The sequence below is a fragment of the Myxocyprinus asiaticus genome, chromosome 24 (genome assembly GCF_019703515.2).
Source record: "Myxocyprinus asiaticus isolate MX2 ecotype Aquarium Trade chromosome 24, UBuf_Myxa_2, whole genome shotgun sequence".
Lineage (NCBI taxonomy): Eukaryota > Metazoa > Chordata > Actinopteri > Cypriniformes > Catostomidae > Myxocyprinus > Myxocyprinus asiaticus.
Window position 1 is genome coordinate 46,446,322 of NC_059367.1, and position 25,439 is coordinate 46,471,760.

At 41.1% G+C, this 25,439-nt stretch overlaps 1 protein-coding gene across 2 annotated transcripts in view; it reads left to right on the plus strand.

The window, feature by feature from the left end:
• Positions 1 to 25,439, plus strand: part of LOC127415220 (DDB1- and CUL4-associated factor 1-like) — a 174,971-nt gene that overhangs the window by 132,736 nt on the left and 16,796 nt on the right. For both annotated transcript variants that reach the window (XM_051653873.1, XM_051653872.1), the window contains exons 21-23: positions 10,545 to 10,649; positions 20,546 to 20,619; positions 20,860 to 20,952. In XM_051653873.1, coding sequence (XP_051509833.1) covers positions 10,545 to 10,649; positions 20,546 to 20,619; positions 20,860 to 20,952 — 272 coding nt within the window. The remainder of the gene's footprint in view (positions 1 to 10,544; positions 10,650 to 20,545; positions 20,620 to 20,859; positions 20,953 to 25,439) is intronic.

Sequence of the window (25,439 nt, forward strand, 5' to 3'; positions counted from 1 at the left end):
CACTGGAAATTGATTGGATCTAGAAAAATAGACTGAAATGGAGGCAGATCTGAACGCAAGTTTGCGATCAGTTGTGGAGGACTACTCGCCACCTGACACACCTCCAGCAATCACTTTTGATGGGAAGATGTTTGTTTGCAGCAGGAGCACACAGAGGATCAGTTTATCGTGGGAATCTGGCCTTATGTTTGAGCCATTAGCTGCTGAGAGTACTAATGGTGACCTGGACATGGAGGCTCAGGAGCAAGTTCCACCCTCGAGAGCATCTCTGTGTCTCCCAATAGTAATGCAAATTTTTCAAAATGAATTATTTGCTATTACTGCTGCAAACTTTATTACATGTACCGGTGTTTAATTACTGCTTTTTGGCAAGGTTTTAAATAGGGTGCATTGCTTAGAACAGTAGCCTAAAACTATGTCTAAATGTATGGAGGGCAGATAACGCAGCTAGCGATGGAAAAACGTTTCTGACGAGCTTGCTAGCTAGTTTCCCTTACCATCAAACTTTGTGAGGTACCAATCGGTGTACACTGACAGGACAGCCATTATCTGTTAAGGACAGATATTTCACAAACCCCATTTCATGTTCTGTCCATTTCTTGAAGCATTCTTGGGTGAAATGCCTCTAACACAACCACGACCTCTCTGATATCCCTCCTTCGAAATGCAAAAAATCAAGCCATCGGGTCTGCAACCAGGGTATTTGGGGGATTGGGAAAAGGGTTTTGGAAGAGCCACAACCTAAAATGCACCTCTCTGTTTGTTATACAGTTGTGCTCAAAAGTTTGCATACCCTTGGAGAATTGGTAATATATGTACCATTTTTAAAGAAAACATGAGTGAGCAGGCAAAACACATTTATTTCTTATAGGATTCATATTCAGCTGTAGGTTATAACAGAACGGCACAATCATAAAACAAAACATGGCAACAAAGAAAAAAATGAAATGACCCCTGTTCAAAAGTCTGCATACCCTTAGTTCTTAATACTATGTATTGCCCCCTTTTGCATCAATAAAAGCGTGCAGTCTTTTGTAATAGTTGTCTATGAGGCCCCAAATTCTTGCAGGTGGTATAGCTGCCCATTTGTCTTGGCAGAATGCCTCCAGGTCATGCAAAGTCTTTGGTCGTCTTGCATGAACCGCACGTTTGAAATCTCCCCAGAGTGGCTTGATGATATTAAGGTCAGGATACTGTGATGGCCACTCCAGAACCTTCACCTTTTCTGCTGTAACCACTGGAGGGTCAACTTGGCCTTGTGCTTAGGGTCAAGAGCATCCCATGTGCAGCTTTTGTGCAGAAGAATGCAAATTGTCTGCCAGTATTTTCTGATAACATGCTGCATTCATCTTGCCATAAATTTTCACAAGATTCCCCATGCATTTAGAGCTCACACCCCCCCCCCCCCCCAAAACATCAGTAAGCCACCACCATGCTTCACAGTGGGTATGGTATTCTTTTCACTATAGGCCTTGTTTACCCCTCTCCAAACATAGCGCTTATGGTTGTGACCATAAAGCTCTATTTTGGTCTCGTCACTCCAAATTACAGTGTGTCAGAAGCTGTGAGGCGTGTCAAGGTGTTGACGGGCATATTGTAACTGGGCTTTTTCGTGGCATTGACCCAGTAAAGGCTTCTTTCTGGCAACTCAACCATGCAGCTCATTTTTGTTCAAGTATCATCGTATTGTGCTCCTTGAAACAACCACACCGTCTTTTTCCAGAGCAGCCTGTATTTCTCCTGAGGTTACCTGTGGGTTTTTCTTTGTATCCTGAACAATTCTTCTGGCAATTGTGGCTGAAATCCTTCTTGGTCTACCTGACTTTGGCTTAGTATCAAGAGATCCCCGAATTTTCCACTTCTTAAGTGGTTGAACAGTACTGACTGGCATTTTCAAGCTTTGGATATCTTTTTATATCCTTTTCCATCTTTATAAAGTTCCATTACCTTGTTACGCATTCCCATGCTTCCCATGGCTCAGTATCTAGCCTGCTCAGTGCATCCACATGAGAGCTAACAAAACTCATTGACTATTTATACACAGACACTATTTGCAATTTAAAAAGCCACAGGTGTGTTAAATTAACCTTTAATTGCCATTTAAACCTGTGTGTGTCACCTTGTGTGTCTGTAACAAGGCCAAACATTCAAGGTTATGTAAACTTTTGATCAGGGCCATTTGGGTGGTTTGTTATCATTATGATTTAAAAAGAAGCCAAACAAATATGTGATAATAAATGGCTTCATATGATCACTATCCTTAATCCTTAATCCTATCACTATCCTTAAAAGACTGCATTAAGTACTGCAGTGCATCTCCTCCTCATGGACTGCACCAGATTTGCCAGTTCTTGCTGTGAGATGTTACCCCACTCTTCCACCAAGGCACTTGCAAGTTCCCGGACATTTCTGGGGGGAATGGCCTTAGCCCTCACTCTCCAATCCAACAGGTCCCAGACGTGCTCAATGGGATTGAGATCTAGGCTCTTCGCTGTCCATGGCATGGCATTGTCTTGCAGGGAATGACGCACTGAACGAGCAGTATGGCTGGTGGCATTGTCATGCTGGAGGGTCATGTCAGGATGAGCCTGCAGGAAGGGTACCACATGAGGGAGGAGGATGTCTTCCCTGTAATGCACAGCGTTGAGATTGCCTGCAATGACAACAAGCTCAGTCCGATGATGCTGTGACACACCGCCCAAGACCATGACGGACCCTCCACCTCCAAATTGATCCCACTCCAGAGTACATGCCTTGGTGTAATGCTCATTCCTTCGATGATAAACGCGACTCTGACCATCACCCCTGGAGTGACAAAACCATGACTCGTCAGTGAAGAGCACTTTTTGCCAGTCCTGTCTAGTCCAGCAAAGGTGGGTTTGTGCCCATAGGCGACGTCGTTGCTGGTGATGTCTGGTAAGGACCTGCCTTACAACAGGCCTACAAGCCCTCAGTCCAACCTCTCTCAGCCTATTGCGGACAGTCTGAGCACTGATGGAGGGATTGTGCGTTCCTGTTGTAACTCGGGCAGTTGTTCTTACCATCCTGTACCTGTCCCGCAGGTGTGATAGTCCGATGTACTGATCCTGTGTAGGTGTTGTTACACATGGTCTGCCACTGCGAGGATGATCAGCTGTCCTTCCTGTCTCCCTGTAGCGCTGTCTTAGGCATCTCTCAGTATGGACATTGCAATTTATTGCCCTGGCCACATCTGCAGTCCTCATGCCTCCATGCAGCATGCCTAAGGCACGTTCACGCAGATGAGCAGGGACCCTTGGCATGTTTCTTTTGGTGTTTTCAGAGTCTCTTTAGTGTCTTAAGTTTTTATAACTGTGACCTTAATTGCCTACCATCTGTAAGCTGTTAGTGTCTTAATGACCGTTCCACAGGTGCATGTTCATTAATTGTTTATGGCTATTTGGATTTTTACAAAATTATCTTTACAATACAGTGTCCTGAAAAAGGGACGTTTCTTTTTTTTTTTTTGCCAAATAGCTGCCCCATTTTTTATTAAATAACTCCAAGTTTCCCTGCCTTCTATATGACATTTCTTTGAATGCCGCCACACTGCCCATCTCTATGCACCACTCCTGAAATGAAGGCGCTCCAGCCGACTTCCATCCCCTAAGGATGACCTGCCTGCTGATCATAACACTGGCTAGAACCCAATTGTTTTATATATTTATCCCCTATATTAATGACTGCCCCATCGCCTAAAATACAGAGTCTGGGGCAAAATTAAATTTGAGTGTCCAATACGTCACGCATAAAACTCTGAACCCTCAACCAAAAATCTTGGATCTTAACACATGACCAAAAAACATGGATTGTGTCCCCATATTCTGATTGACATCGCCAGTAGGTGGGTGTGTCTTTAAGACCAAGCCTATGCAATCTAGAGGGGGTCCAGTAGAATCTGTGTAAAATCTTAAATTTCATAAGTCGCACCCTTGCTTCTCTAGATGTAGACTTGACATTTTTTAGAATCCTAGCCCACACTCCCTCCTCCAATACAAAGTTTAAATATTTCTCCCATAATCTCTTGAGAGAAGTTTAAGCTCTGTCCCCCAGACAGAATTAGCAGGGAGTAATACACTGATGCCTCATGGCCTTTTCCAAAAGCAGTAATCACCACTTCCAGAGTATCTGCCGCTTTAGGAAGGTGTATGCTACTCCCAAAAATAGTACAAAGCAGGTGGCACAGCTGTAAATAACTAAATAACTAGAATTGAGACCTGAGGTTCCCAAAATGTTGAACCATATAATGGTGACGAATAATAAAATATCATCTGCGTAAAGCAAAAGCTTATGCGCCACACCTCCCACCACCACCCCTGGAAAATCATCCTCTTTTCTTATCGCGGCTGCTAATGGTTCCAGGGCAAGACAGAACAATAATGAAGAAAGAGGGCAACCCTGCTGGGTGCCCCTATCCAGAGTAAAATAGTCTGAAATTAATCCATTTGTTTGTACCGCCGCTACTGGGCGTCTATAAAGTAACTTAATTCATCCAATAAAAGTATTCCCAAATCCTTATATTTCCAAAATCTTAAAGATAACCCTATTCTACTAAATCAAACGCCTTTTCGGCGTTAAGTGAGATGGCAGCCACTGACCACATGATATTGATGAAACGCCTAATGTTACCAGAAGAGCTACGGCCCCGAATAAACCCCACCTGATCTATATGTATAAGAGAAGTCATAACTTTACTCAATCGATTAGTCAAACTTTTTGACAGTATTTTTACATCTAACTGGATCAGGGAAATTTGACGGTAACTCTTACACTCGTTTGGATCTTTGTCCTTTTTAAGAATCAGACTGATCCGGGCTAGTGTCATGTTTGGCGGAAGCTTTTCATTCTTTAATAATTCTGTATAAACTTCTATCATAAGTGGAGCCAGTTCTGTAGCATAAGATCTAAAAACTTCAGCAGCAAAGCCGTCTGGCCCCGGAGCCTTTCCTGTAGGCAAGGCCTTAATTACCTCGCCAAGCTCCTCCAAGGTTATCTCAGAATCAAGAGAGTTTTTTTGCTCAGTTGGCAGTTTAGGAAGTTCTAATGGTTCCACAAAGTTTCTAATAACTTAATCAGTAAACGAAAACATGGAAGAGATCAAGATAGAAGTCTTTAAAAGCATTATTAGCATCAATGGCCAGGGTAAATATTTCACCACCAGCAGATTTCACTGAGGGAATGGTAGAAAAAGACTCGCTCTGTTTTATATATTTAGCCAGAAGCTTCCCTGCTTTGTCACCCGATTGAAAGTATGACTGCCTTGCCCTAAATAGCCAAAACTCCACCTTCCGTGACAAAATAGTATTATATCTGTATTTCAATCGGGTCAATTCTCTGAGGCCATTAGACGACATTTGGCACTTCAGCTCTGCCTCGGCGCTTTTAATATTCCCTTCCAATTCCACGAGTTCTCGTGCTTTGGATTTTTTGGTGAATGAGGCATACTGTATGATACGGCCCCTAAGAACCGCCTTAAGTGCCTCCCAAGCCACGTGCACAGAGGATACTGAAGACCAGCTGGTCTCCATATAGACATTGATTTCAGACTTTAACATTTGTTGGAATTCAGGATTTTGCAAAAGGGATACATTAAAGTGTCAACTATATGGTTTATATTTCTCCGTATGTGGCAACTCCTCTGAACACACCAGGGCGTGATCTGAGACTAAAATGTTTCCAACTGAGCAATCAACAGATGAAATGAGGGACTTGGATATCAAAAAAAAATCTATTCTGGAGTAAATCTTATGGATTGAAGAAAGAAAATTATAGTCCCTACCAGATGAGTTCAAAAGTCTCAGTGTCTGTAAGACCAAGATTTTTACACATCCTGTGAAGCGTCACTGTTGCTCTAGGGGGCTTGCACACTTTTGCTTCACTATGATCAAGGGCTGTGTCCATCAAAAGATTAAAATCTCCCAATATTACATCATGAGGGGTGCCAGCAGCTTGTAACATCCCTTCAGGATCTATAAAATATCCCTGATCATCAACGTTATGTGTATAAATATTTACCAAAATAAGACTTTGTCCCTGAATTTCAGCTAAAACAATAATGACTCTTCCTAGTTTCTTTACTTTGTTTGAGACATTTGAATTGTAGATGTTTACTTATCAGTGTAATGACTCCCCTGTTCTTACTCGAGCCAGCACTATAAAAAAAATGCCCTCCCCGTATCTTTCCAAATTTTTCAGCTTCCTGCGGGGAAAGGTGCATTTCTTGAAGAAACATTATCATTTTTCTTATGCTTAAGAAGAGATATAACCTTCCTTCTTTTTATGGGGAGCCCCAACCCATTCACATTCCATGTGGAGAGAGACAATCCACTCATATTAACATTTGACATTTTGACATGTAAGAAAAAATAGATTGTGTGTCAAAAACAGGATTATAATGACCACATTCCAACATTAGTGCAACAGTCAAACCCGAACATTCCCCAGAATCAAACAGAAAAAAGAAAAACATGCTCATTAACCTCTCGCACGACAGTGCCGAATGGTGTCTATCACTCCAAACTCAAACAGTCCATGCACACCTACGAGAACCTCCGCAACAACATCGCCGTTGGATCGCTCAAGTCCGGTGATTATATAAAAATTTTGTGAGAATTACACAGCAAAAGATAATCTATAAAACAAACTCCAGCCAATAGGCAGAGTGAACACAAAGAGCATGTAGCTTCATCCATAAAACTGTCCTAAAGGTGTGTTATTCTGCAAAATAAACTTCAGCCGCTAGGCGGAACCAGCACAAAAAGAGCGCACAGATTCTTCAGACAGTCAAACAAATGTTCAGTGAGCCGGTCCATTCGGCTGCAACATGAGTACAAGCAAATTACTTACTCCAATGATTTTGCAAGAAACACTCCACAAAATAAACTCCAGCCGATAGGCGGCACCAGCACAAAAAAAACATGCAGGTTCCTCAGACTGTCAAGTGGATGATCAGTGAGCCGGCCCACTCGGCTGCAACATGAGTGTAAGCAAATAACTTACTCCAATGACTTTGACAGAAATACTCCACAAAATAAACTCCAGCTGATAGGCAGAATAAGCACAAAGAGTGTGTAGATTCATCCACAAAACCGTCCCGAATGTGTGTTTCTCTACAAAATAAACTCCATCCACTAGGCGGAACCAGCACAAAAAGAGCACACAGAATCTTTAAACAGTCAAGCGAATGTTCAGTGTACCGGTCCACCCGGCCGCAACATGAGCACCACAACACAACCCACTCACTCCATTGACTTTATGAAGGACATCGCTTGCTCTGGGCATGTGAATGGTTTATGGCAATCCTTAGCATCTATTCTCAATTTGGCCAGGAATATCAGTGCAAAAGTGACCTGCTGTCGATGTAAAAGTTTTTTGCATTCCTTGAATCGATCACGTTTCTCTCGTCGATTGCAAATCTGGGAACAAGAAAATGCTGTGGTTCTTCCAAGAAAGCCTTCCTTTTCTCCTTGCTTCACGTAACAAGATATTTATCGGATGATCTCAGAAATTTGGCCAGAATTGATCGGGGCCTTTCTCCCTCAGTGGATCGCTAACCCTGAGAGCTTTCCAGCTTATGGCCTGCTATGTCGAGCAGACTTGTAAAGAGCCCGTCCAGGAACTCCATAATATGTCCCTCCACTCCCTCCGGGACTCCCACGATACGGACGTTATTCTGCCGGCTGCGGTTTTCCATGTCCCCCAACTTCTCCCAGACACGCTCCAAATCCACCTTGTTCGCTAGCAGATTAGCAGGTAATTTCCTCTCTGTTGACTCCAGATAATCGATCCGTTTCTCAACATCCCCCAGTCTTGTGACCACATCAGTAAATTTCGCCTCCATGGCAGTGATCGATCGACATATTACAGCAAGACCCTTCAAGTCAGCAAAGACCTTCGTCAGCATTGCTGACATGTTCAACATCTCTCGCCGCATTTCCCAGAACTCTCCAACCAAATCGACTCCCTGGTCAGCCTGAGAACCTAAGTGTCTTCTTTTTTTTTTTTTTTTTTTTGATTTTTCCCCTTTTTCACCCAATTTGGAATGCCCAATTCCCAGTGCGCTTTTAAGTCCTCGTGGTCGCGTAGTGATTCGCCTCAGTCCGGGTGGTGGAGGATGAATCCCAGTTGCCTCCACGTCTGAGACCATCAACCCGCGCATCTTATCATGTGGCTTGTTGAGCACGTTGCCACGGAGACATAGGGAGGCTTCACGCCATCCACCGTGTCATCTGCGCTCAACTCACCATGCTCCCCACCGAGAACGAACCACATTATAGCGACCACGAGGAGGTTACCCCATGTGACTCTACCCTCCCTAGCAACCGGGCCAATTTGATTGCTTAGGAGACCTGGCTGGAGTCACTCAGCACGCCCTGGGATTCGAGCTAGCGAACTCCAGGGGTGGTAGCCAGCGTCTTTTACCACTGAGCTACCCAGGCCCCCACGTAAGTGTCTTTAAATGTCTCCAGAGCCCCAGGATTTTGAATTCTTTGACGTATTGTACTCCTAAAACAGTTATGGAACAGTGTGTATCGAATCTCACCGGTTTGTCATTAAAAGTTATTAAAATTAGCAAAGTGTGCAGAGCTCGCCGTTCACACGTCTGATCCTCGCATGGTGTCACGTGACCTCACGAGAATCCAGCACCGTCTTTTCTAGGGACGTCCCTGCATTTTCCAGCAGGACAATTTCAAACCACATACTGCCCAGATTACAAGTGCTTGGCTGTGTAAACATAGATTGTGGGTGTTAGATTGGCCTGCCTACAGTCCTGAACTGTCTCCAACTGATAATGTATGGCGCATTATGAAGCACATGATACGGCAACAAAGACCCTGTACAATAATGCAGCTGAAGACCTGCATAATGGATGAATGGGGGAAAATTCCACTTTCTAAACTTAAACATGTGTCTTCAGTGGCCAATCAATGTATTTGAAATTACTGTACATTTAAAAAAAACAATGAAATTCACTATGTAAAACATCATATGTGTCAATATAACAAATGGTGAATATAATTTACAAATCACTCCTTTTTGTTTTTATTAGTATTTTTCATATCCTTCCCAACTTTTTCAGAATTGGGGTTATAATTGCGTACCCGCGCGCATTTCAAAGTACTTCAGCCAACTGCTTTCAGACTTTCACATGCGTATGTCTGTGTGTTCCCTATAGAGTGCTCGTGTCTCATGGTGAATGCATCTGCATGTGTGAACATTTTAATGAGTTTCTTAGTCAAAATGCCTCTCTTGACGTGATATGAATGTAAGCGCCATTAATGTAGCCTATTACGAGATTGTAAACGGATGGGAAAAAAATGTGTGGCATTAACATATTAATGTAAACACAGCCATTAATGTATTATGTGATGCAGACAGGACAAAAATCATACATCTCAAAATATCTGATCTGTGCAGTGTAAATGCAGCTTACATGGACCTTAAATAGACCTGCAGCTGTTATAAGCCTGTCGTTAATATTAATCAATTAATATTAATATATTAATCAAACATTATTGACAAGAAAAAGAGAAAAGCACTCACTGTCTTTGGCTGGATAACTTTAGTAGATTTAAGCCCGGTAAATTGTAAAGACAGGTCTGCTTTTAAGTCAAACACAGACTGTATCAAATCTGTAATGCAAATCTAATAATCACACAGTAAAGATTATGTAAATATTTTAAGTAGTTTTATTTCTGATGTTACTGATAAAAATGTATGCACCGTTTACTCTGTTCTTTAATTATTTTATTACTAGCTCTTGACTAATTGTAAAAACTTGAAGCAATGTTTTGGAGAAATAATTGCAGGCTACATTATTTTAATTTAATTTGTTAATTTTTACATCAATATTAAACTTTTTAGACCCCGTTTACACCTGGTATTTAGACGAATCTCCTGTGACCACTTGTGTTCGTATTTCGAGAGGAGGATCTCTGATTTCATGACATACATCAATCACTATGTCAGTGTGTTACTGCATAATAATATATTCCACAAATAAGTAATAAAAGACAAAGAAAGCGCAAATAAAACTGCTGCGCTCTTTCTCCCAGATGCAACTGACATTTAATCTAAGCACAAACGCAACTTTTCGAGAAGAATTATCCATTATTTTAGTGGAGTTCAGGGTGGTTGAACAAGCTTAAATTGTTTCAATGGTAGGAACATTCCTTGTTACAAAATGTACTTACAGATCGGGGGCATGATTAATTGCAAAAAAATTTAACATGTTGTTTTTCAGATAATTGCATTAAATGCATTAAACACAGTAGAGTAATTGTATTTTGGGCACTATACTTTACATGCCCACCAGATGGCGGCAGTTATCAATAGACATTTTTTTTTAAACTAACAATTAGAAAAGTGTTAGTTTAAAACTCAGTCAAAAACGTAGTTCAAGCTGATTATCAATCAATCTCTATTCTTGATTTTGTTTTTGGTTCAGTATTTGCTAGTATTCTGGAGTGTGATGTAGTTTGTTGCTTTTGGTTCAGTTTTTGCTGACATTTTGGCATGTGTTGTAGCGATGTTGCAGGCTGATGATGAGGATGACATGATGGAGCAGCAGATGAAGAGTCCATTCGGCTCGTCCTTCAGGACGTTTGATGCTACAGACTACAAACCCATTGGTATGACTGTTTCTCTCCATTCTGTCTGCTCTGCCGCTGTCTCACTCCACAAACATTCAGTATTATACCATGGGGCTGCTGAATGCTTGATTTTGATTGTTTGACAGGCTTTCTAAGGTGTGCAGTTATTTCTCAGTAAACATACAGCTATGAAGTAGTTCCAGGTCTTGACCGCATAACAGTTCCATATAACTTCCCCAACTCATTCCAGTTATTTCAAAGAGGATAAGAATGGCAAATTATGTCTATAATATTCTACATTTATTTAAATTACAGTTGAAAAACACCCTTGTGCTATTTCTGTTTCTTTCGCTCTCATCTCACCCACAATTACACGCTGACACACACACTATATTGCCAAAAGTATTCGTTCACCCATCCAAATAATTGAATTCAGGTGTTCCAATCACTTCCATGGCCACAGGTGTATAAAATGAAGCACCTAGGCATGCAGACTGCTTCTACAAACATTTGTGAAAGAATGGGCCGCTCTCAGGAGCTCAGTGAATTCCAGCGTGGTACTGTGATAGGATGCCACCTGTGCAACAAGTCCAGTCGTGAAATTTCCTCGCTACTAAATATTCCACAGTCAACTGTCAGTGGTATTGTAACAAAGTGGAAGCGATTGGGAATGACAGCAACTCAGCCACGAAGTGGTAGGCCACGTAAAATGACAGAGCGGGGTCAGCGGATGCTGAGGCGCATAGTGCGCAGAGGTCGCCAACTTTCTGCAGAATCAATCGCTACAGACCTCCAAAGTTCATGTGACCTTCAGATTAGCTCAAGAACAGTGCGTAGAGAGCTTCATGGACTGGGTTTCCATGGCCGAGCAGCTGCATCCAAGCCATACATCACCAAGTGCAATGCAAAGCGTCAGATGCAGTGGTGTAAAGCACGCCGCCACTGGACTCTAGAGCAGTGGAGACGCGTTCTCTGGAGTGACAAATCACGCTTCTAAATCTGGCATTCTGATGGACGAGTCTGGGTTTGGCGGTTGCCAGGAGAACAGTACTTGTCTGACTGCATTGTGCCAACTGTGAAGTTTGGTGGAGGGGGGATTATGGTGTGGGGTTGTTTTTCAGGAGCTGGGCTTGGCCCCTTAGTTCCAGTGAAAGGAACTCTGAATGCTTCAGCATACCAAGAGATTTTGGACAATTCCATGCTCCCAACTTTGTGGGAACAGTTTGGGGATGGCCCCTTCCTGTTCCAACATGACTGCACACCAGTGCACAAAGCAAGGTCCATAAAGACATGCATGAGCGAGTTTGGTGTGGAAGAACTTGACTGGCCTGCACAGAGTCCTGACCTCAACCCGATAGAGCACCTTTGGGATGAATTAGAGCGAAGACTGCGAGCCAGGCCTTCTCGTCCAACATCAGTGTCTGACCTCACAAATGCGCTTCTTGAAGAATGGTCAAAAAGTCCCATAAACACACTCCTAAACCTTGTGGAAAGCCTTCCCAGAAGAGTTGAAGCTGTTATAGCTGCAAAGGGTGGGCCGACGTCATATTAAACCCTATGGATTAAGAATGGGATGTCACTTAAATTCATATGCATCTAAAGGCAGATGAGCGAATACTTTTGGCAATATAGTGTATATAGACTAAGAGACTAGATTCTCGATCAACAAACAAAGCCTTGATGTCAACGCACCCTCATGACTTGATCAATACAACAGATTCAGTATAATCAGAAGCAACTTTTAATATCTGTGACAGCACCCTCGTTCTCCCCCTCTCACTCTCACACACACTCTCATAAACAGACTTGCACACAAGTACAAACATACTTGCGAGCCTGACACAGAGTCTTGATGTCAACGGACCCCCCCACAACATTATTTATATATAGAGAGAGAGAGGGAGACTCAGCAAAAAAGAAACGTCCTCTCACTTTCAACTGCTTTTATTTTCAGCAAACTTAATGTGTAAATATTTGTGTAAACATAAAAAGATTCAACAACTAAGACATAAACTGAACAAGTTTCACAGAAATGTGACTAACAGAAATGGAATAATGTGTCCCTGAACAAAGGGGGGGCAAAGTCAAAAGTAACAGTCAGTATCTGGCATTAAGTACTGCAGTGCATCTCCTCCTCATGGACTGCACCAGATTTGCCAGTTCTTGCTGTGAGATGTTACCCCACTCTTCCACCAAGGCACTTGCAAGTTCTCTGACATTTCTGGGGGGAATGGCCCTAGCCCTCACCCTCCGATCCAACAGGTTCCAGACGTGCTCAATGGGATTGAGATCCAGGCTCTTCGCTGGCCATGGCAGAACACTGACATTCCTGTCTTGCAGGAAATCACGCACAGAACGAGCAGTATGGCTGGTGACATTGTCATGCTGGAGGGTCATATCAGGATGAGCCTGCAGGAAGGGTACCACATGAGGGAGGAGGATGTCTTACATGTAACACACAGCGTAGAGATTGCCTAATGACAACAAGCTCAGTCCAGTGATGCTGTGACACACCACCCCAGACCATGATGGACACTCAATCTCCAAATCGATCCCGCTCCAGAGTACAGGCCTCGGTGTAACGCTCATTCCTTCGATGATAAACGCGACTCCGGTCATCACCCCTGGTGAGACAAAACCGCGACTCATCAGTGAAGAGCACTTTTTGCCAGTCCTGTCTGGTCCAGCGAAGGTGGGTTTGTGCCCATAGGCGACGTTGTTGCCAGTGATGTCTGGTAAGGACCTGCCTTACAACAGGCCTACAAGCCCTCAGTCCAGCCTCTCTCAGCCTATTGCGGACAGTCTGAGCACTGATGGAGGGATTGTGCGTTCCTGGTGTAACTCGGGCAGTTGTTCTTGCCATCCTGTACCTGTCCCGCAGGTGTGATTTTCGGAAGTACCGATCCTGTGCAGGTGTTACACTTGGTCTGCCACTGCGAGGATGATCAGCTGTCCTTCCTGTCTCCCTGTAGCGCTGTCTTAGGCATCTCACAGTACGGACATTGCAATTTATTGCCCTGGCTACATCTGCAGTCCTCATGCCTCCATGCAGCATGCCTAAGGCATGTTCACGCAGATGAGCAGGGACCCTGGGCATCTTTCTTTTGGTGTAGAAAGGTCTCTTTAGTGTCCTAAGATTTTATAACTGTGACCTTAATTGCCTACCGTCTGTAAGCTGCTAGTGTCTTAACGACCATTCCACAGGTGCATGTTCATTAATTGTTTATGGTTCATTGAACAAGCATGAAAAACATTGTTTAAACACTTTACAATAAAGATCTGTAAATTTATTTGGATTTTTACAAAATTCTTTAAAATACAATGTCCTGAAAAGAGGATTATTATTCTTTTTTTTTTTTGCTGAGTGTTTTTATATATATATATATATATATATATATATATATATATATATAGATATATATTTGTATTCTCAGAATAGTATTCTGAGATGCTATTCTTCTCACCACAATCGTACAGAGCGGTTATCTGAGTTACCGTAGAGTTCGAACCAGTCTGGCCATTCTCTGTTGACCTCTCTCATCAACAAGGCATTTCCGTCCACAGAACTGCCACTCACTGGATGTTTTTTGTTTGTCTTTGGCACAATTCTGAGTAAATTCTAGAGACTGTTGTGTGTGAAAATCCTAGGAGATCAGCAGTTACAGAAATAATCAAACCAGCCCAGCTGGCACCAACAATCATCCATGCGAATATCTAATCAGACAATCGTGTGCATAAAATCATGCAGATATGGGTCAAGAGCTTCAATTAATGTTCACATCAACCATCAGAATGGGGAAGAAAAAATATCTCAGTGATTTGGACCATGGCATGATTGTTGGTGCCAGAGGGGCTGGTTTGAGTATTTCTGTAACTGCTGATCTCCTGGGATTTTCACGCACATCAGTCTCTAGAATTTACTCCGAATGGTGCCAAAAACAAAAGACATCCAGTAAGCGGCAGTTCTGTGGACGGAAACGCCTTGTTGATGAGAGAGGTCAACAGAGAACAGCCAGAAAGGTTCGAACTGATAAAGTCTACGGTAACTCGGATAACCACTCCGTACAATTGTGGTGTGAAGAATAGCATCTCAGAATGCTATTCTGATATGCGGTTTGGCGCTGTTTTGGCAGCACGAGGGGGACCTACACAATATTAGGCAGGTGGTTTTAATGTTGTGGTTGATCTGTGTGTGTGTGTGTGTGTGTGTATACACACAGTACATTGCATCTCTGTACATACAGTATATGGGTCATTCCTATAATTCGATGAAATTTCGGCTTTGAAATTTTTGAAAAATAAAACATACTTTTACAAGTATCTTTGTTTCATCATTTATTCATGTATTAGTCATACTGGTCAAGCTCAATGACAAAAAAAAAAAAAAAAACAGATGTCCATCCAGTTAAATGGGCAGGGTTAGGGTGGAAAATAACAGGGGTGGGCAATAACGGGGTTGAAATTCAGTGGATAAATTAGCCAATACATGGTCTGTGATTGATACTGTATCTAGCAAACATTTTTGTAAACTTGATTTTATTTCTGCTAACATAAATATATTGACATTTTTAAATTACATTAATTTCCCATATATCTTCCCATAACAGGGTGGACAGGTCAATAACAGGTGCTATGCTTGACCACATATGACTAACATCACAAAATAAAGGAAAAAATGAATAAAACAGAGTTGCAAACTTCAAATAACTCAAAATAATTTTGCTGAATGGCTGATATCCACCTTTAGTGTGTGTGATGTCATTTCATGACATACAGTATCTTCAATTAAAGGTCATAGTATCATGACTTAACAGGGTGGACAATAAATCAAGGGACACAAAAAATACTTTAATATAACGACCAGGAAGAAGAGAGAAAAGGCTTAACATGAAAATAGTGTATTTCTCCTTGGATAAGTGTTGTTGTTTTGGCAGTAATTAGTGTTTATCACAAGGGAAATGTAAGAAAATCACTAAGCATTTTAACTAAACCTGTACTCCTGTACTGATCATCATGATGGCGCCACGGATGGCTGCCTCGGTGTGGAGCTCCTCAGTTCTTTTGTTGTTTTTGTTTGTTTGTGCTGTGTTTAGTAATCTTTTTCCAGTCAGTTTTAACAGAGACGAACTGCTGAACATTCAACAGCACATACCAGACAATCTTTTCCCGGTTTTCAGATATTCAGACGTTTTGCTTGACATTTTAGTTGAAGGCGCAGCTCCATCGGCACGGATTCCGAACAGCGCTGCCGAGTATTCACTTAGCGAATCTCTGCTCTCTTCCTAACAAAACAGGCAAACTACATCTCCTCACCCGCACAAACAAGGACTTTTCAACCTCTGCTGCCTCTTGCTTCACAGAAACCTGGCTGAGTGATGCCATTCCGGACAGCGCATTACATCTGCCGGGCTTCCAGCTGTTCAGAGCAGATCGCATCGCGGAGTTGACGGGGGAAAACGATAGGCGGTGGAACATGCTTTTATATCAATGAAAGTTGGTGCACAGATGTAACAACGTTAAAGAGGATGTGCTGTCCTAATTTGGAAGCACTCTTTATTAACTGTAAGCCTTTCTACTCGCCACGGGAGTTTTCCTTATTTATTCTGGTGAGTGTGTATATCGCACCAAACGCGTGTTTGAACACAGCGCATCAACAGCTGGCTGATCAAATCACAGACACAGAGCAACAATACCAGGACTCAGTTATTATTATTCTTGGGGATTTTAACAAAGCAAATCTCACACATGAACTGCCCAAATACAAACAGCACATCACATGCCCCACCAGAGACAGGAACATACTGGATCATTGTTACACAACAATAAAGGATGCATATCGCTCTGTCCCTAGAGCAGCTTTGGGACTCTCTGATCACTGTCTGGTTCATCATCTTCCAACCTACAGGCAGAAATTAAAATCAACCAAGACAGTAGTAAGGACTATAAAGAGATGGACCAATGAAGCAGAGCGGGAACTACAAGCCTGCTTCAATTGCACGGATTGGAGTGTTTTTGAGGCTGCAGCCACAGACCTGGACGAGCTCACAGATACTGTTACATCATATATCAGTTTCTGTGAGGGTATGTGCATTCCTACTAGGACTTATTTAAAGTTCAACAATGACAAACCATGGTTTACAGCAGAACTCGGGCAGCTTCGTCAGGCCAAAGAGGATGCTTACAGGGGTGGGGATAAAGTCTTGTACAATCAGGCCAGGAACACACTGAATAAGGAAATCAGAGTGGCTAAAAGAAGATACTCTGAGAAGCTGAAAAACAAGTTTTCACACGTTATGTTTTCAGCTAACGACCCTGCATCAGTGTGGAGTGGCATTAAACAACTTACGAATTACAGGACTCCTGCCCCCAACCCTGTGGTGAATCAACAACTGGTTGATGACCTGAATGTGTTCTACTGTAGATTTGAAATTCCCAATTTCACACCCCACACCCGCTCTGACCATCACTTCACACAACACCAACACCTCCTGCAACCCCCCTCCTCCCCCCCTCCTGCTACTCAACCTGCATTTAAGATCTGTGAAGATGATGTGTGCCATGTCTTTCGGAAAAAAAAAAAAGGATAAGGAAAGCACAGGGCCCAGATGGCGTTTCACCTGCATGTCTTAGATCCTGTGCTAACCAGCTGGCCCCCATCTTCACACAGATTTTCAATAGATCACTGGAGCAGTGTGAATTCCCATGCTGCTTCAAACGCTCCACTATCATCCCCATCTCAAAGAAACCGAAAATCACAGGACTTAATGACTACAGACCTGTTGCCCTGACGTCTGTGGTCATGAAGTCATTTGAGAGACTGGTATTGGCCCACCTGAAGGACATCACTGGACCCTTTCTAGATCCCCTTCAATTTGCTTATCGAGCAAACAGGTCTGTGGATGATGCAGTCAACATGGGATTGCATCATATCCTGCAACATCTGTACAGACCAGGGACATATGCAAGGATCCTTTTTGTGGACTTCAGTTCGGCTTTCAACACCATCCTCCCAACTGTTCTCCGGATTAAGTTACACCAACTCTCTGTTCCCACATCTATCTGTCAGTAGATTACCAGCTTTCTGACAGACAGGCAGCAGCTTGTGAGACAGGGGAAATTCACTTCCAGCACCTGTACAATCAGCACTGGTGCCCCCCAGGGATGTGCTCTCCCCACTACTCTTCTCCCTCTACACCAATGACTGCATCGAGAAGGACCCCTCTGTCAAGCTTCTGAAGTTTGCAGATGACACCACTGTCATCGGCCTCATCCGAGATGATGATGAGTCTGCATACAGAAGGGAGGTTAAACAGCTGGCTGTCTGGTGCAGTCAAAACAACCTTGAGCTGAACACATTCAAAACGGTGGAGATGATTGTGGACTTTAGGAGGAACACCCCAACACTGTCCCCCCTCACCATTCTAAACAGCACTGTGGCAGCGGTGGAGTCATTCAGGTTCCTGGGCACTACCATCTCACAGGACCTGAAGTGAGAGACCCACATTGACTCCATTGTGAAAAAGGCCCAGCAGAGGTTGTACTTCCTTCGCCAGTCGAGGAAGTTCAACCTGCCACAGGCGCTGCTGATACAGTTCAACTCAGCAGTCATTGAGTCTGTACTCTGCACTTCAGTATCTGTCTGGTTTGGTTCAGCTACGAAATTGGATATCAGAAGACTACAAAGGACAGCTCAGACTGCTGAGAGAATAATTAATATGCAATTCACAGCCTAGTCTTTTTATTATCCAACACATCCATCCACTTCTGCCATTACATTCCCTTGCACTGTATATAACCGATTTGTATTTCGATTTGCACTGTGTGTGTGTGTGTGTGTGTGTGTGTGTGTGTGTGTGTGTGTGTGTGTGTGTGTGTATATATATATATATATATATATATATATAGAGTCTATTATGTATTCTATATATACTTTATTTTCTTTTCAATATTTTTATTTTTTTGTATTAAATTTTTATCGTAAATATTTTGCGGCCATCCTTAGTATCTATTCTCAGTTTGGCCGGAAACATCAGCACAAAAGCGATCTTCCATTGATGTAAGAGTTTCTTGCATTCCTTGAATCAATCACGTTATTCTTGTCGAATTCGCCAAGTCTGGGAACAAGCAAATGCTGTGGTTTTTCCCAGAAAAGCCTTCCTTTACTCCTTGCCTCATGTAACACAAGATTGGATGATCTCAGAAATTTGGCCAGAATTGATCGGGGCCTGTCTCCCTCAGTGGATCTGCGAGCCGGGGCTCTGAAAGCTCACTCGATTTCCAGCTTATGGCCTGTTATGTCGAGCAGACTCGGGAAGAGCTCGTCTTGGAACTTCACCACTTTCCTTGTTCTCAGGAATTCTATCAATTCAGACATTGTTTCGCCGATTACGATTCTCAAGGTCTTCCAGCTTTTCCCAAACGTGTTCCAAATCTACTTTGGTCGCTAGTGGATTAGCAGCTAATTCCCTCTCCGATGACTCCAGATAATCGATCCATCTCTCGACCTCCCCAATTTTTTAACCAACTCGGAGTATTTCGCTCCATCGCCGTAGTCGATGGACGTATTACAGAAAGATCCTCCAAACCGAGTCCCTGGTCTGCGGGCCCTGTCTGAGGTATCAGCTTAAGCACGTAAGTGTCTTTTAATATCTCCAGAGCCCAAGGATTTTGAATTCTTTGACATGTTGACTTAGAACAGTTATGTAGCAGGGTGTATTGAATCTCACCGGTTTATGATACAAAAAGAATTAAAAACTAGCAAAGTGCGCAGAACTTGCCATTCACACGTCTGACCCTCGCATGGCACCACGTGACTCCAAAAGGCTACTGTTTAAATAAATTAAATTATAAATTATTTTAAATAAATATGTAGTCTGTACTGTATGTGCCTTGCTCTAAAAAGTGAATTAGCACACAGAGCGTGCAGTTCTCATGATAGTGTTTTCCATGTATGAGACAAGGATCTCTAAAAGGTATGAGCATTTTTTTGTCTTTATGCCTGCACAACACCGTCTCCAAACATTCAAAACACTCACGTTTAGAACGCTGCTCATGCAAACTGTGTATTTATTACATTAAATCGCAGATTTTGCTGTTAAATAATCTCACTAGGACATAACTTGATTTTAATTGTGCTGAATATTTATGAAATGACATTAGTTCGTCAGACGGTATCAGTTTTTGGTATTGGAGCATTTTTACGAGCATAAGTACATGAGCGCGGTATCTGACCCGATTGGAATCGGGACATCCCTACTCTCCACCCCATGTTGTCCAAACCAGTGCCATTCGTTTGTGCTCAGTTTGTGCCGCTAAAAGAAACATTTGATCTATTTCCCTGAATTTCTTAGAAAGAATTTGAAAATCGAGAGCAGTGACATCACTATCACCCCATGTCATCCAAATCGCCCCAAACCTTTCATTTGTGCTCAGTTTGTGCTGGTTTGTACCGTTGAAAGAAACACAACGTTTACTTTTTTTTGTATTTAACAAGATAGCTTTTGGGAGCTGTGAAGTCATTCAGGCTACACCCCATGTCAGTCACTCTTATCTGACTCCATCGTTTGTTCTCGCTTGCTGCTGCTGGTTTGTGCCGTGTTTGGTATCGTTAAAGCATTTATTATTGGCAATGACTTAATCTTTCACTCCATCAAACGGCAAATGCAACAGCGAAAATGGTTCGTGTTTGTACTGCTGCAGCCCTCTAGATCTGAAACGTATTATTCCTCTGGTAAATTATGCTGCATACTGTATATGATCTGTTCTTTTTTTTTTTTTTTTTTCTGAGACTGGTGTAACCCTTTGCATGCAGTAATTTACAATGTGTCTTATTTCAAGGGTGTTGAGAGTTTTTTTTTTTTTTTTTTTTTTTTTTTTTTTTTCAAACTTTTGATTTGTTCGCATAGATCTTGATGATGGGTTGTTTTCTTTCTCAGCCACCATTGATGTGAAGAGGAACATCTTTGACCTGTGCACAGACTCTAAAGACTGCTATCTGGCTGTCATTGAGGTACGTTGGGCTGTTATTTTGAAGGATATGACTGATTATATAGCTGTTGTAGACTCAGAGTTTGACAATGGTTATGTTCAGTGTTGATCAACATTGAAAAATACAATAGAACAGTTTCATAACATTGGAAATAAAATTGAGTTCCACAAGAAACATGTTTAATTGTTCTTCCAGTTCACAGATTTGTCTTTAGTGACACTAGAACTGACATATGATGTTCTGTGTAAATGTGTGTAACAGAATCAGGACTCTGTAAATATGGACACTGTATGTCGGTTGTATGAAGTCGGTCGCCAAAGACTTGCTGAGGAGGAAGAGGATGAAGAAGATCAGGTGAGACTTATGCAAACACTCATGTTGTATCCTAAACAATTCATACAGTTGTGTTTTTGGTTTGTTTGTTTGTTTTTATTTTCAGAAAATTAGAAGGTTTAGGGCATGTTTGTTGCACAGACTAGTTGACTAGGACTTACATAATTGACAAGTCATATTTATTTGGATGGCGCTTTTCACAACACACATTGTTTCAAAGAAGCCTTACAGAAAATTATTCTGTAACAGAAAAGGAAGCCGTCTTTATTGTCTATAGTGTCTTTAAGTCTTCATTGTGCAGTTAGATTAAAAACGTGATTGTAGATTATGCCTTAAAAATATTATTTGTCTTAACACCCCAGTGAGCAAGCCAAAGGCGAATGTGGCACGAATACTGTATAATGCCAATATTAGTTATCTATGTGTAGTATATATCATGGTTTAAATTAGTAAACTGAGTAGATATTGGTGGCCAATGTTTAAACAAAAGAATTTTGTATGACCTGTAAGATTAATAACTAGAAGTCTTTGAAGTCCATCCTGAATTAACTGCAGAAGTGCATACAGATGCATTGTCCTTTGTTATTTGGCTGATGAAGGCTTTATTTGGCAATTAATATATTGTCAATGTATTCCATTTTAAGAGAGTGTAGTCCAGCAGTCTGGCTGGAAGTTTGTAGCAGTTCATTTCCACTCTTCAAAAGAATTAAACTTACTATATATCCTGACCTCTGAGTAACACCAAAAGCATCACTTTAAATTGTAGCAACACCACCTCCTCGTCTCTTCAGGTGAGGCTCATGTTTATAACAATAACCTGGGGGATTAGACTCATTTAAACTTATATATTCATCCGGTTTGAGCCATGTTTCTATCAAACAGAGCCAATCCAAACTATGATCTGTAATAAATCGTTCACAATTAGTGCTTTGGCTGAACCTATCAAATGTTTAATTGCCATAAGATGTTCATCTTAAATGGTTTTATTTTTTAGTTTAACATCAATAAAAAAAATTCTAAATGACTTGAGGGTTTTGTGTTTGGTAGTTTGGGAAACAGACACAGTCTATATGTGTATCTAGGTGATGGTCTCTTTGTGTTGTAGTTCATTTGACCTCTGTGACATCTCAAGGCAGCTTGCAGATAGATAGTTAAGTCAGTCTGTCTGCTTCCTGACCTGGGCCCCAGCTAGTCAAATACTATCACTATTAAGACTTTGAGCCAAATTACTAGAGAGCGGCACCTTCTCTGGAGTGATAGAGTCCGTCTCTTTTGCAGGTCAGGTCTACCCCAAAAACTCGTCCAACTGTCTATAAATCCTATGCTATTCTCCGGACACTACTCAGACATCCAGCCATTCAGTAACACTAATGTACTATAAATCTCATCACCACGATGAGCAGGGAGGGAGCCAGAGCATATTACTGTCTGACATCATTTTTGCAAGTTCACACACCTCTTTAACATCATCTTTAGCTATCTCCATCTGATGAAGCCGGAAATCGTTTGTGCCGACATGAATAATAATCCTAGAAAATCTTGTAATTTGATCTGATGTCAGGCAACCTCGCCCCCAGCAAACATTTAATAACGGTGGCTGGAATCTCTATTTCCACGTTCCTTAAAATAGAATTGCCTATAACCAGGGCATTTCCAACAACAGTCTTCTCAGTGGGTGGGTCGCTGAGTGGGGGAATCTGTTTGAAATCCTTACAGGAATGGGAAAGGGGAGTCACATTGCTGAGTGGGTATGCCACGGAGACATCACCCAAATTTATTTTATTAATTTTGATAAAGATTACATAAATCAGGGTTCGTACAAGGTCCAATGATTGAGTTGTGTAGTGGAAAAGAATTTTAGTGCCGACATCTGCGTGTTGTCACATGAGCTTGCACTCTAAAGGAAATTTACCTTATAGATTGGCTGCAAGGAATGTCACCATCGCTTTAGTACGACATGCCATTGTTACATTTACATTGCATTAAAAGAGCGCAACTCTGATTTTGGTTAAACTTTACAACAGACATGTTTTCACAACATTCTCTCTTTTAACATATATGCCTCTGCAGATAAGTGATAACACGTTATGACTGTCAAGATTTTAAGGTAACACTTTATAATAACTGCATGGTATAAAGTATTTGTAAAGCATTAGTTTACAGTTGTAATCAAAATTATTCAACCCCCCTGACCAGCAATACATTCTGGTGATGTGAATTAAAACACATCAATTAAAACCTCAGTAAACAGTCAAAGTATTTAATACACATTTGAGTGATTTTGAGAACAAAGAGTTTACCCAAATTTTAAAATAAAAAATAACTAATTCTCTCCACAATTGTCTTGTCAAATATTCAACCCCCAAAGTCAATTTGTGGAGCGTCCTTTATCCTTAATAAACAGCAAATAAATGTTTCAGGTAAGTGTTCTCAGGCTTCGGACACCTATCTATTAGAATTTTTACACATTTCTCATGAGCAAAAGCTTCCAGCTCATTGACATTCTTTGGTTTCTGTGCTGCCACTGCTTCCTTGAAATCCCAACAAAGGTTTGCAATGGGATTTTAATGATGGACTGAAAGGGCCATTTAAGGACATTCCACAACCTATCCCTGAACCAGATTTTGGACAACTTGGATGTATCCTTGGTGTTATTGTCTTACTGGAAAGTCCAGTGATCACCGAGCTTCAATTCACACACTGAAGGCATCACATTTTTCATGCCAAAATGGCCTGATACCTGAAAGAATCCAAGTTCATTTATAGGCAGTTTTATCATGTTTTTAACATGAACAAGGCATGAATTCATAGTAAATAAAGAAATTATATGTAATTGGATTTACATTTAAATGTAATTAATGTATTTATTACTGTTTTAGTAACACTTACTATTAATGCAGTTATTACATAATATATAGGCCATAATAAAGCATTGACTAATTGCTAATTAAGCATTTTGCATGACATAATCTAAAGTGAGGACTGTATATACCCAATTAAACATTTATTAATGATCCATTATTCTGAAAATTTGGCCCAGACATAACCATCTCCACAGCATCTCAATCACAAAGGTTCAAAACAGACACTAAAGCTTGACAAAAAAAAAACAAAAACAAACAGACACAGCACAAAAGTGCAGGAATAATAGTGAGAGAGGAAAATCCACAGTTGTTAAGAGATCCTCTAAGTGCTCAAACGCCACTTTAGCATTTTCCATCCTATTAAGGTTTATGAGCAGACTTGTTCTCATTATTGCCAATCAAAATGACTGTTTAATTCACTTTCACCAGTGGACATACTATATTTCATTACATTTAATCAGATTCCAGAAGGAAAGTCCAAAAATCCTTCTACAGTCTGTAAGCGCGCTCTGGAAAGCCTGCACGTAACCATGGTCACATGACAGTGATGAAATTGCAAAAAACTGAAATAGGAAAGAGCATGTAACGTTATATTATTGACTTTATATTTTGCCAATTCAGTGCCTTTTAAACTTCATTAGTGAAAATGTCCTTACTATGCTGCTGAAGTGTACAAGTGATGTTGTCACGCAGTACAGGTTACTTTTCTCAGCACTGGGCTGGATGGAACAGTAACAATAGTTTGTGGTTACTGAATAGGGCATTTTGTGTAATTTTCCAGAGATGGCAGGGGCGGATTTGTATCAAGTACCAATCCTTGTAGTAAAAAGATACAAGCACAGTATTTAATGTGCAAATGTGTACAGTATGACATAAATGTCCTAAGATTTGAATGCTGATCAACGAAGAATTCAGCTTTCAGGATTCATGCCAGGAGGCGCCCCCTCAGGAAGACACATTTGTCTCTCAAAGAAAGCAATTTTTAGCCAGATCACCACTTTGACAATTTCAATGAGCAAAATTAGGTATTCAATACATCAACAACTTTTATTACTTCATAGAAAATGCAAATGTTTAAGTTTGCAAGGCATAAAAAATAGGACCCGATTAAATGTTTTTTTTTTTCTAATTCTGCTTTGTTTTCCATTTTATTTTTTCTGAATACCATGTTTAAAATATTTTTTTTTAAATCAAAAATATGACTAATCAGATAAATTCATAGTTCATCAAATGAAATTATTTTATCAAAAAAGTGCTTCAGTAACATCTTCACAGCTGAATCTAAAACAGTTTTTTTTTTTTGTCAAATAACGTGAGCACAACAGAGAACCGCTGTATAAATTAAAAACATACAGTACATCAGCACACTTGCTCGTGAAATTTGCTCAAATATAATTTCCTGATATAATAGTAATAATAATAATATTTATTATGATAATAATAATAGTAATAATGATCATTTAAAAAAAAATTCAATTAACATTTTTATTGATTCATAAATAACAAAATATATATAAAAAAAAAAACATATACACAACATTTAACCCCCCAATACCCCTCCCCAATCACCAAACCCACTCTAACTCCCAACGAACACCCCTGTGGTCGCAAATAGATAAACACACACACAAAAAAAACATAATA